General features: G+C 43.9%; 1 protein-coding gene across 2 annotated transcripts in view; it reads right to left on the bottom strand.

Moving 5' to 3' along the window:
• AQR (aquarius intron-binding spliceosomal factor) overlaps window positions 1-13,701 on the bottom strand; it is a 273,023-nt gene that overhangs the window by 181,752 nt on the left and 77,570 nt on the right. For both annotated transcript variants that reach the window (XM_078659545.1, XM_078659546.1), the window contains exons 16-17: window positions 4,966-5,107; window positions 3,644-3,822 (exon numbers count right to left, since the gene is read on the bottom strand). In XM_078659545.1, the coding sequence (XP_078515671.1) occupies window positions 3,644-3,822; window positions 4,966-5,107 (321 nt within the window). The remainder of the gene's footprint in view (window positions 1-3,643; window positions 3,823-4,965; window positions 5,108-13,701) is intronic.

Genomic DNA, 13,701 nt, shown 5'->3' with positions numbered 1-13,701 from the left:
ATAGGCTATGTCCCAGAAAAATGCCAAAACTGTTTGAAAAATGTTGGTTCTCTGACAAAAGACTGTTATTCCCTAAAAGCTGAGAAAATGGAGAGTTCAGCCCCACAAACCCTTTTTTGATAACATTTGCAGGGAAAAACCCAGAGGCTTTCCTTTGCAGCCGTTTTTCCCATTTTTCTGACAAAAACACAATTTTTACTGTATTTTGCTTAATTTGTGGGACCCCTCCAAGGGAATCCACAAACCCTGGGCACCTTTAGAATCCACATCATGTTGGAAGAAAAGGACGCAAATTTGGCGTGGATACCTTATGTGGGCAAAAAGTTACAGGCGCCTAAGCGCGCACTACCCCAAATCGCCAAAAAAAAGGCTTAGCACAGGACGGGAAAAGGCCTAGCAGCGAAGGGGTTAAAGCACTCCAACAGAGACTTCCTCCTCACCAAAAAGGCTGATCTATGGAAGGGCATATGCATGAAAGAGGCTTGTACACCGCAGGAAACTCCATTGGAATGCATACACATGAGGCAAAGAAGTGTAACATTGATACCGACTGTCCTCCCCAGGGTATACCATAGTATTGAGACAAGCTTAGCATATTTGGCCACATACTGTTCATCATGAATCGTCTGTGCCAAAGAGGCCCTAAGGTCTTCCAGGACTGCAGCAAGAGCTCGCTGGCCAAGACCCAGAATGCATTAGTGGAGCAACCCAGCAAATAAACAACATTTACATATTGCAATGCTAGACTAGCAGAGTAAAACATGTGCTTGCCAAACACATCAATCTGCTTGGATTCCCTATCTGGAGCAGTAGTTTGAAATAAATTAGGATTTACCTTACTGCTTCAGGCATGCACAATAAAGTTCTCTGAGTTGGGGTGCTTGGCGAGAAAATTCGGGTCACCAAGCACTGGTCAATGACATCTGGCCATCAAAGTATAAGTGACGGCATCATTAAAGGGAAATAAGGGCGAAGAAGTAGCTGACACAGGCTGTAAGATCTCAGTAAGGACAGTTGTTTTGTTCTTAACAGAGGGTAGTTGTAATTCTAGTACCTTAGCTGCCCTTCAGACCACAACTGCAAGCTAGACATTATTTCAGTTACTGATGTAAGTGGGGAGTGAAGCTCCATCTCTGATGAGGTGTCTGGCCCACTGGCACTCTGTAAATCAAGGTGTCAGGTACCATTAGCATTGCGAGTGGGCAGCAAGTGATAACCAACATCAACATCTTGGGGTGCGCTCTGCTGTGACATAGGATCAGAGTTAGAACGAAAAAGATAATTTAGCCCGATAGGTTCAGCACGACAGATGCACCAGGTTATTCGGAATGCATATATATATTGCACTTTCATAATTTCGTATTGCAATATACGTAGGGCTCGAGAAGCACAAGTGTAGCATAGACCGGTGTGGATCTCCGGCCAGGAATAGAAGTCTGTACCAGAGTCCTACAGGCCTGGTAACAGGTTCCAGTGGAACAGATGGTGCCAGGAGTGGACCGTCGCCTGTAACCAAACTGTGGGCACCTTTGGTTCTGTGGGGCACTAAGACACGCCAGAAGCAGATCAAATATTTGGTGCACAGACTCCTTGAAGGCTTCGAAATAATGAGAGAGGCTGATCACAGCCCTGGACATTGGGGGCACATTGGAACCAGCTGAGGAATTGGTTCTGTGGCCAGAGTCCTCGAAGGGGTACAACTATCAGTGCAACTACCTGATTGTTCCTCTCTGGACTTAGAATGGTGAGATTGGCTCAAGTTCGGCTTCACTTTCCTATGCTTTGACTTACTGGAAGTCTTTGAGTTGAGGAGTTGTCGGAACAGCCCTGAGACCGGGATGGGTTCATGACTTGGTTCAGGAGCCGGACCTACTGAAAGGCCACAACTTCTTTTGTTCAGTGACTTACGGCTTTGCCTCCCAGTCTCAGATCTACTTCAGATGCATGGCGGTGCACCTATTGCACAACTTAGGAGTTGTGGCCAGAGCCGAGCCTCAAAAGTCGCACATTGTGAGGGTCGATGACAGATATCTGCCTCTTGCAGTTACGGCATGGCTTGAAATCTGTTTTGGGTTTTGCCATAGTTTCTTAGCAGACTGGTGAAACCATTTAGAGTGCATTGGAAGAAACAAAAGACTGGGGAGGTGTGCTCCAAACAAGCATTGGAAGGTGCAAAAAGAAAGGAACTGACAATAGCTTGAAGGGGTGGCGCTTTTAGGCAACTCAGCTCCGTCCCTTCTAGGGTGATATGAAACCAACATGGAACAGCATTGTATAACGTTTTGGATTCATTCTGGCACCCCAGGAGTATTCTTATGAAGGGAATATGTTGTTAGAAGTATCCATCAGATTAATCCCTGATTTTCATATAGCCATCACTTAGCCATTCAAAGTATGCTAGACCTCTACCTTGTTTATTATCAACCATGAAAAGTAGAGAGATCAAGTGAAGTTACAAAGTTTGCGCAAATCAGGATCATAAATATATAATTTTACTTCAACTTTTTATGTTTATGAACAGACCCTGAGCAACTGGTATGTCTCTAACAGACAATCCATTAATGTTTGGGTTTTGTCTCTCATCAATTTGAAATGCATTAAACATAACCCTACCAATGGTTTTGACACCAAGTACTCTTCAAGGCATTAAACAATTTGCAGATCGAACATATTTTACTCCCAGACCAGGGATAAACTTGCCTCCTACAACTATGAATAGTGGTCACACACTCCAGACCCAAGAAAATGAAATTCTGTGTATTTCTTTGAACACAAACTGACCACATCCATTTCATCATGGAATTGTTGCAAGGAAAGTAAACTCCCAGGCAGGGAGCTTATTTTTTCAGAACTGTGGGGTAGGATGATCATACACGTTTAGACCTCAGCTGCTGTAAGATATGGAAGAGGATGAAAGTGAATGAATGGGGCTGACCCGCATGGAAGATAATGTACATATTCGTAGTGCTGTACGAAAAGATGGCGCAGTGCAGCCCCTCCTTCCTGGACGGAAATTTGATATAATAATTCCTGAGTTAACATGTTGCCACTGTGTACTTTACCTGCCCGTTGCTATTTCACCATTATGTACTGCAGTCAACTTTTTTCAAAATGAAAATAAAGGTTATAAAGAATAAAATACAAAGAAAGGAGCTGATCACAGCAGCTGGCTTTCTACACCTTTGGTTCTTTTACCAGAGACTTCTAGGGTGGAGGTAGGAAGTAGAGTTTTTCTCCACTGTACAGTTCTTGAGTGAGGAATTCATACAACAAAGTGCACCTTTTTGTCTTCAAAGGCTCCAGCTAATATGCCAGCACTTAGTCCTTTGCTTAGCTTCATTCAACTATTTTTCTGAAATTAAATGTTGATCATTTGAATTTCTTTAACTTTCAATGATGTTACATTTTGAGAATATTAAGGCAAAATTAACGGTCTCACAATAAATGTGGTTGACAAAATAATATCTGCACCCCGGAAATAAGATTTTAGTTCATTGGTATGCAATATTTGTTGTAGAATTGCACAAGAACTCAAATGTAAACTTATTAAAATGACACACAATAATTGGCTAGTGCAAAAGCATGCAGGCCTATGCAACTTTGGGAGATTGAGGGATACATTGTAGGATTCCATGTACTATACCTTCCCACTCGTTCTTGATGTGGTCTCTCACATTTAGGTTAATGGTCACATCCGCCCGCACTCTTGTGGGCCAGTTCTCTCCAATGTTGGGTTTAGCCACTTCCACTATTGTGAAGGCAACAATAGGCTGTGCCATGCGAGCCCAGCCACCAAATACAACACCGCCATACTCAGACTGCCTAGGAACAGAAAAAAAAAAATTGAAATCATTGATAGATGTCTCTCAAAAGTATCCTTTCTTTTAACTACAGCAACTAACTAGGCAGGATATGTAATACATATCCCATATAATTGAACGCTGCACCTTTAGTATATTAGGGTCAAGTAGAAGACTTGTGAAACCGCCACATTGAGAGAGTATATAAGTGAAAGAAAACATTGTTTAAAAGGCAGGTACAGAGAGCGGACAATAGGTATGCAGATCTCACACCAGAAGATGTTCCATGTGGAAGTCAACACAAAAGTCGAAGGGGAGAACGTTTTATTTGGGCAGGGGTGCCAACGCCGATGTAAAAGCAAATAATGAGATTGCACAGGTGTACCTTTTAGAGAGAGGAATTTGGTGATGTGTACAATTAGATGGAATGGTAATTATGGGATGTTTGCAGCTCTTCACATCTGACCATCCAACAAAGCCTGTAATATGTGTGTATTCAAAAGCTCACATCCTTCCCCATCAGCCATTTCCACTGAACTAGTCATCAATGCCTTTCCTTCAGTTTCTTAATACCATAGCTCTAAAAGCCTAGCATTACCTTTACCATGTCCTAAATACTATGTATCCTTTATTCCTTGCTTCTGTCAGGCCCAATATCACATCAATGATACCTCACCACTGGTCTGGGACTGCACTGGTATGAGAAATTACAACCATAAAAATGGATCATTGTGGGCTGGGCGGGCTTACAGATTGCCTCTGGATGTGTTGGTCCCTGATTTTCCTATATATCATTTAACGTATCGATGTGGAATGTGTTTATTTTGGTCTGATTCTATACGATATATTTCTGAATGGTGCTGTTTGGTTATTTTGAAAATTCAATAAAATTGATAACAAAAAAATGGATCATTGATCCAGCAAAGTACATCAGCCCTGAAACCAATGCTAATGCACCAAGGAGAGGGCTTTTAAATAACTCTTCTATGCTAAATTCTATCCATATATTGTTCATTCATTCAAACTACACAATTATTTGTGACAGCCTCAGTGATACTTCTGTTGATGCCAAACACCTTCTTTTCCAGTTCCTCCCAATAGTGTTGCTTGTAATGTGGTGATTGCTAGTTTACATTAGAGCATCCTTGAAGGAATTCTTACTTACCAAGGTTTCATTCGGCTGACTGCATCCTCTATGTCCTGGCGAATCTCGTACGTTGATTCCAGACGGAAGAGGTTGAAGTTCCGCAACAGGTAATCATGGAGGGTAAGAAACTGCAGATTTAATTTAGGAAGTGCCAGACAGCCTGTAAGAGTAAAGGAAGTCATTCTCTATCAAGGAAACATACATCAACAGAATAAGTTAATTAAATGTAACAGAAGTTCTTCTTTGTAGGATCTTTTATTGAGTCAGACATTGGTTAACCAATCCTTAGGGAACAACTACTGGTATTGGGTGCACTAACGTTTTAGTTTAGTAAAGTTTCATCAGAGCCTCAAGCAGGCAAATGCATCATTTGAATTAAATTTATCACAGGATAAAGTAACATCTCACTTGTGAGATGGGAATCGCAAGGGACGTGTCTGTAACAAGGAGACACCCTTGTATAAAAAAGCATTGCTCTCATGCAGAAGGTACTGAATGTGGGCGGAGTTGTTTGATTCATAAATAAGGACAAAGTGGAAATTTGTGTTATCGCTCACAAAGTTAGATTTATATACCCATTAGGACTAAATGAAGGTCAGATTTGCCTTAATATGTAAAACCATACAGTCATAAGACGGTCACTCTTTTTTGCAACACTTTTGATGGGATGAGGTGTTCGACATCTGAAAAAAAGATCATAATGATTCTTATCCTAAAAAATGGACATGCTTATACTAATTTGTAGAATTACATTGAACATTCATTTAGCTTTTTAAGCAAAGCAAATATTGAAGAATGTTTTTATTCCCCAGGTTGGTACTACCCCTACGGTGGGCTCCTGTAAGGTGGACAAGGTTTTTCAGAAGTAGCCGTCCTTGTGATGGCATACTAAGGAATTCTGGGACAGGGTTATGCCCACTTCCCACAGGAAGTGGTGATATAAGGAGTGTAGTGGCCGCAAGGATCAGTAGCTCATTGGGTACTACCCTACACTCCCCTAATGCCGCTCAATTCAGTACTTAGGGGAGGCCAGCGCACAAGAGAAGCAGATCCTGATGACCTAAGAAGAGAGAGGACACTGAAGAGCCATAAAAGCCAAGAAAAGAGAAGAAGCAGCTGACCTGATACTAACCATGTCAACATGTCTGCATCCTATCGAAACTGGCAAAGTCGACTTGTCCTGTAGCTGTGATTACAGAAACTTGGGAAGCCTGCCTGCCTTTGAAAAAAAGACTCAAGACCTCTGTGAACAGTGGGCCTGATCTAAAGAATCTTCAAGAGAAGCCTTTGAGGCCTCCAGAACTGCCAAAACCTGACACCCGAAGCCACCACAGCACCCGTCAACTCCAACCTAAGTTGAAGTGGGCCACCGGTACAAACAAGGTACCCCAGCCCTCCAGAGCTCGAGTCCATTGTGGTGTCATCGTCCTGGACTCCCCAAAGTCACCTTCAGCCTCTGCATGCAGGACCAGTAAACCGCAACTGCTCCAGTAAGGAAAAATCCAATGCCTAAGTCTTCCAATGGTGCACATCTTCTTTTAGTCAACGCAGTTGGGGGGGGGGGGAGAGGGGGGAGGCAGGTTTTTGTCTTAGAAAACCGTTGGGCTTGTAGTGACATAGATCCCTAGAAATCGAAACCCCTCAGTTACTCTTCTCGCCAAACAAATCCTGGGAAGATTAGTGACCGGCCCACACAAAACATATATGAGCGAATTATCTCACTTAATGGTGTACCCTGAATATTTTTGAAAGAGTAAATATGTGCAGTACTCTTTGTTCTGAGGAATACGGCTTGGCTAAAAAAAGCAAAATGTCATCAGCAGACAGGGAAACTCTGTCCTCCCTCCCCTCTGTTCAATTAAGTCCCCTAATAAGGGGATCGCCTCTGATCCAGATTGCCAATGGTTCTAACACCAGTGCAAATATTAGTGGAGAGAGTGTGCAATCCTTTTGCGTCCGTTTCTGCAGTTTAAAAACTGGTGGCGTCCCTCGTTCACTATAACTTGTGCAAGGGGCCCAGAATAGAGTAGGCGTATCCATGATAAAAAATGTCTCCAAATCCAAATCTTTCAAGAGCCGTGAACAGAAAGGGCCATTCAATCATATCAAATGCCATTTTGGCATCCAATGACATTATCACTGCCTCTCCTCTAATAGTCTCTGCCCTACCGATAACAGCATGAAGGCGTCGCAGGTTGCGTGCAGTATTTTTACCAAGCATGAAGCCAGATTGATCTGAGTGAATGAACTTGTGCAGCAGGGGTAACAAACGTCTAGCGAGAATTTTGGCCAGAATTTTAACCTCCGGATTTAAGAGGAATATGGGTTGATAAAAGCCACATTGTTCGGGGGGTTTTCCAGTCTTGTATATTACTACAATATTAGCCATCTCTGACTTTCGGGCAGGATACCACTTGGCACACTTTCTTAGTACATTCTCACTAAACACGGGTGTGAGAAAGTGCCATCTTTCTTGCCTTGGTATGCCCCCACTTTTTTCTGAACTGCTGATGTGCTTTGACGGAGTGTGCCCTGGGTTCCTGCCAACCAGGTACCCAGGGCCTGTGTTCCTTCCATAAAACTGTGTTGAAACTAAAACCCAATTGGCATCTCTGGCCACCTATCATGGTGACCAGAGAAGACCCCTGAGGACTGCAGCACTTATTATGCCACCCTCAGGGGCCCTGTACTCTGACACCCACACACTGCCTTTGCAGGCTGAGTGTCTAAGTAACAGAACTAAAACAGAGAGTCGACATGGCACACATCCCTGTGTGCCATGCCCACAGAACTCACTGCCCTGGCATACTGCAGGCACCCCTCTAGCTGGGTGGCTTAAGCCAGAGGTGTGGGCACAGGTGCATGAGCCCTGTGCCCCTACAGTACCCAGGGCCATTTCTGGGCACTGTAAGTGCAATGATGCAATTAAGAGTATATGGTGCTGGGAGGTTGTCATTACGAACTCCACAGCACCATAATGGCTACACTGAAGACTGACAAGTTTGGTACTAAACTTCTCAGCACATTAAACCCGCACTGATGTCAGTGTGGGATTTAATGTAAAGTGTACCAGAGGGCATCCTAGAGATACCCTCTGAAAATCTAACCTACAATCCACGTCTGGGCTGAGTGGCTGTAGAGGCTGCCACACAGCAGACATGTTTCTGGACCCCTGGGTGGAGAGCCCCCCGCTCTCCTGGGCCTGCAACAATGCACATCCTGAGCGAGGTGCTAGGTCTCCTCCCCCAGGATGGGCAGGGGGAAGCTTCAAAGGCATGCCGCCTCTGTGAGCTTCTCCAGACCATTTGCTGTACCCAGCAACTGGCCCCCACCAGTTCTGACCCCCATTCTGGCGCTTGACCGTAATACCATGACTAAATAAGATGATGTATACCGGGATGAACTGAACTGATAATGTAATGTAATTCTGAGTAGACACCCCATACCCCACTGGTGTTTTTGAATATTACAAAATTGTATTTTAATGAATTTTAATTGTATATCTTTTATGATGCAATTGCAACGAAATAAAGATTATTGAATTGAAATTGAATTGAATTGAACTATGTTGCCATGCGCTAATAACTGTGTAACCTTTGTAACAATGTAACCTGTAACTATGATCTGATGCTCATGTAAAGCGCTCTGATACCTCCGGGTCTAGCCAGCGCTATATAAAACCTTTAAAATAAATAAATAAATAAATAAATAAAATAAGACTGGCAGGAAAAACTAAGGAAGGGGGGTGTGCCAGCCTGTGCCAACCCCACCTCTCAGGTGGGGGTGACGAGGTGAAGCACGACCCCGGGCTCCGGCCATCTTGAAGATAGGGAGCCCTGCCCAATCCCAGCTAGGCTCCTGCCCCCCCACCCCCCACCCCCCCACAAGAGAGGAGCAGGCTAGGGGGTGTACCCACCCCTGGACAGGGACCTATTGCTTCCTGCCCTTGCCCTACCTGTAACACCCCTAAATTCAGTATTTAGGGGCTCCCTGAACCTTCCTTCCTCAGATCCCGATACCACAAGAAGAAAGAAGATCAAGAAGAAGAAGACCTGCCGCGCAGCTGCTAACAACAGGACGACAACAACGGACTTGGCCCCAGCCCTACTGGCCTGTCGATCCTGGAACCTGCTCCTGCCTAAATCCCGGCGACTCCTGCGGACAGCAACCTTGGGACACCCGGAGGACCTGCCTGCCTTGACCCTCTTAAAGACTGAGACTCCCATCAGCAGAGGCTCTGCTGCAACAACCCCCCTGGTGCCAGCCAGGAAGCTCCGGACCAGCCCACTCTGCACCCGCCGAGCCCGGCCCGTGCCCGATTGATCCAAGACCACGAGGACGTCCCCCCGGCGACTGGGACCAGAAGTCCAGTACCCAAAGACCCTCCTCGACGAACCAGACGACGCCTGCAGACTCAGAACCAGGCCCCCCCCAACCGCGACCAGCTGAGGGTAAGCTTTTCCGACACCCAAAGACACCCCTGCACCCGGCGCCCTACAGCAAATTCCTTCACTTTTGTTTGCCGATGATACGTTACTCATATCCAAAACCCCAATGGGCATCCAGAATGTTTTAACCAAATTTTCAAATGCTTGCAAATCCCAGGGCTTGAAAATTAATTGTATGAAACTAAGTACATGGTTTTAAAACCCCTATAAATCTGCCAAAGGGAAAGTGATGTTGGATGGTCAACCATTAGAGCAGGTCAACGCCTTTGACTATCTAGGTGTAAGAATTAGTGATAACCGGTCATGGTCCCCTCAAATTTCAAGAAAGTGCTGACACTCCAACACGTAGATTGTGCATTAGTGAAATTAGCCAAATGCTCAATGTTTCGCCCTATTTCCCCTACGTTAGAAATACATAGGGCAAAAGACTTGGGAGCAGCACTCTACGGGGCTTAACTCTGGGGTCTTGAAGATATCAAACAATTAGAAGTTGCTGAAAAGAAGGAATGGAAAGTATCTTGCCATTGTTTCCCAGTAATAACAAAGGTGATATCTATTACATTGTCTAGTCAGATTCACAAACAAAGATGGAGGATAGTAATAAGATGGTTTGAAGAAAACAAAGAAAAAAGTGCTCTCCCCTACGGGGGGGGGTAGCACCCCTTAGATGCACTGCTGAGTACCTAATAGTTTTCTGATTATTCAAATTCTATGACAACACTCGTATGTAAGTTCATTGGTTAGGTCATTTATTTTGTAGAAGTTTGATCATTCCAGAATTTCATCATTCAAAAATGTTAGGATGTGTCATGTGAATCACATTTCCTCAAGTGCATTAATGAAGTCAATCAAATCTTATTCATCATTCCTTGGTGACAATTCTGTTTTCCCTCCAAATGTCTCCTTTGCTCTGTGCTAAGACCTGTATGTTAAATCAGTCACTCCCAGCCACCATTTTGTGTTCACAAGTCAGTGAATCCAGCCCCCCTGCCTCCCCCCCCCAGCAACAGGGATTTTTTCTACATCAGAGGGTGCTTCTGTGAGCTGTTTAAACTGTGTTTTACTAGGGCCTGTGCATTTCGTTTTTGGTCAGCAGGGGGAGTAAAGTTTTATTCAAACAGTATTGTTAGATTTCAAGTTAGTGAGACCCTTACCTGCTGAAGTCCAAAGTGTGGATTGAGCCTGTCTGTCTCCTAGGAGATTCTGAACAGGAGAAGCAGCTTCCAACTCCCTGGCCAGAAAACCTTGTCTTAGGTCGCTGGGACCTTATATGGTCTGCTAGTGGTTGGTACACGTCTACAATGATTGGTGGTTGTTTCTATTGGATTAGGGGTAATGTCCTCATTGGTTGGGTATTTGAGGGCTCTGATTGGTTTCTGGGTCTGTGATTCAATCATTGTAGGGTTGGGACTAGGGCTAGGGTTAGTATTTCTATTGGAAGTAGGGACTAGGGCTTCCTATGTTATTGTTTGTTGGGAGTAGGGTGGGACTAGGGCTAGGTTTAGACCTTTAATTGGAAGTAACAATTATGGCTTCTGGTATGATTGGTTGCTGGACTAGGTGTGGGACTTAAAGTAGGGTTAGGCTTTCTACTGGAAATAGGGACTAGGGCTACCTGTGCCATTGGTTGCATGGACTTGTTTTGGGACTACTGGTAGGGCTAGGGCCTTTATTGGACGTAGAGATCAGGGGTTTTGAACTGATTGGGTGCTTGGACTAGGGCTAAGATTGGCTGTAAGGTCCTGTTCTCCTATTGGTTCCTAGATTTTAGGGCTAGTGTTGTGATTGGATAGTGTTAGGGCTAGGGTTCCCATTGGCTGAAGGGGTCACCTGATTACTAGGGCTATAAAAAAGGCCAGTCTTAGGGTGTCTCGGCCCAGGCATCGAGGCTAAAAGCAGAGAGGACAAGGGCAGTTTCCTGTTTGAGCCTGTTAAGGGCGGAGAGGACAAGGGCAGTTTCCTGTTTGAGCCTGTTCGAGACTGGTCGAGACTAGGGCCAGAAATGCTGCCCTTTTTCTCATTCAGCAATACCCAGCCCACCCCATCCACAAACAGAGCAACACACTCACACCAAATGTAAACCACACACAACACTATGCACAGTTTAATATACCAGCATGCACTACAAACCCAACCAAACCACATCTACACACCCTACTATCCCAACTACCACACATATCCACCATCACCTACAAACAGTACACAACTCTATCCTATACCACTTAACCAATACACTCATCACTAACACAACACCAATCAACACTATACATAACTACATCCCATTCAGACACACTCTCCCTGCTGTAATTACACCTAACAGACCTTCCATCAGTTGTCCAACAAACACCCTCCTCTCCCTTCTACCATAATAACACTAACGCACGACACACACACTGCACACCACCACACTTTGTAACTCTTGCAACACATATACTTTCAATGTAATTTTGGATCTATATATTTATCACTTTCTTCTAATTTAGCATTTCCAATGCACTACCCTATTTCTCAGCCTATACTTCGCTCAATATATCTTCTAGCCCAACCTTCTGACTCATCTCAAACTTCTTCTACTACTCCTTCCAATGCACTACCCTATTTCTCATCCTATACATCTATCAATATATCCTCTCCATCTCACTCTCTCATTTATCCCAAACCCCATACCACTACTATGATTGCCAAAACAACCCTTTCTAGACTCTCTCCTACTCTACCCCTCCTTGTATCATCTGACACCTCTTTTACTATACCGATCCCCTAAAACAAACCTTTCTAAATTCTTTCCTCTGAGTCCTCCCCTCCAAAACTCCTTTTTTACTCATCCAAAAGCCTCCTCCTATTGCTAAGACCTAAAAAAGAAAAAAAAAAAGTTTCACTCTTTTATCCCTCCACTATCCCTTTCAATCGAAATTAACAGACTAACATGTTCACTTCTCAAATTCAAAATTAAACTATACTAATATACTACCCAATTAACTGAATAACATATCCACTACTCAAATTACTTCATATTTTTTTACTATACTAATTTTCAACAGTAATCCTTTATGGGTTCCGGAGTAGCGTGCTACTCGCCAGAAAATCGCTTCAACACCCATCAGGGGTAACAAGTGCTATATGAATGCAAATCTTTCTTCCCCTTTTATCCCTCTGCTATCCTTCTCACTCCAAGTAACTGACTAATATCCACCACTGAAATTACTTCATATTTCATCGTATTAATTCAGCACTAATCCTTTGTAGGCTTCCTGAATAGCGTGCGCTATATAAATACAAACCTTTGTCCTCCTTTATCCTTCCGCTACCATTCCAAATCTAATTAACTGACTAACCTATCCACCACTTAAAGTGTACTTGCATGTTTTACTATACTAATTCAACACTAATCCTCAATGGGTCCCAGAGTAGCGTGCTACTCACCGAAAAAGCGCTTAGACGCCTCGTAAGGGGTAGTAAGCGCTATATAAATGCAATTACAATACAATACAATACCTGCTCATGCAGACATGACCACACATGTAATATAATGCACGCTGCCTTAAGGCTTTAAGGCCTGCTGTAGGGGTGACTTACATATATTGAATGCAGGGTTTTGGGGACATGGCACACAGGGTGCATGCCATGTCGTATTTTCACATTTGTCTGCACCATTTCACGCAGCCTGAAATGGCGGTCTGCATGAGTTTGGTCGTGGGTCCCTCAGGGTGGCATAAGACATGCTGCAGCCCTTAGGGACCCTCTTTACTACCCCTGACCTAGGCACCAGGAGTACAATTTAATAGGTACTTACAAGGGTGCTAAAGGTCTTGCTACTTGCGGAACAACTGCACAGCTACCTTGTTTTTGTCAAAGAAAACTGGCAATGGGGACCTGGTTAGCAGGAACCCAGTGCACGTCAGTCAAAGTTGCATCAAATACCAGTCAGAATGGAGCCAAACTTAGCCTGATGGTCGATTGCAGGATGAACCTGCACACTTAAGACCAGCATACATTGAGTCTTGGTTGCCACTGAAGAAAAGGCGTACCTTAGTTGTAAATGTGCTTAATGTTATTTTTTCACTTAAGGTTCCACTGCTAGGAGATCAACACGGTCACATCTTTAAAAATAACACATGCTGATGATACCTGCAAAAGCAGATAAAATACTTCACAAAATGGGATCTCACCGTTTCTCTGTGAGTGATTTGAATGTCAGCCACTCAAAGGTAGAGTTAAATGAAGGTTAATGGTTTAATTTTAGGAAAAATGAGCTCTGCATTGCACCCTTTCGCGGTCATTAAATCCAGTCTCATAAGTTGGATAA

Source organism: Lissotriton helveticus, chromosome 9 (assembly GCF_964261635.1).
Source record: "Lissotriton helveticus chromosome 9, aLisHel1.1, whole genome shotgun sequence".
NCBI classification, from domain to species: Eukaryota; Metazoa; Chordata; class Amphibia; order Caudata; family Salamandridae; genus Lissotriton; species Lissotriton helveticus.
This window is presented reverse-complemented; position numbering and strand designations above follow the sequence as displayed.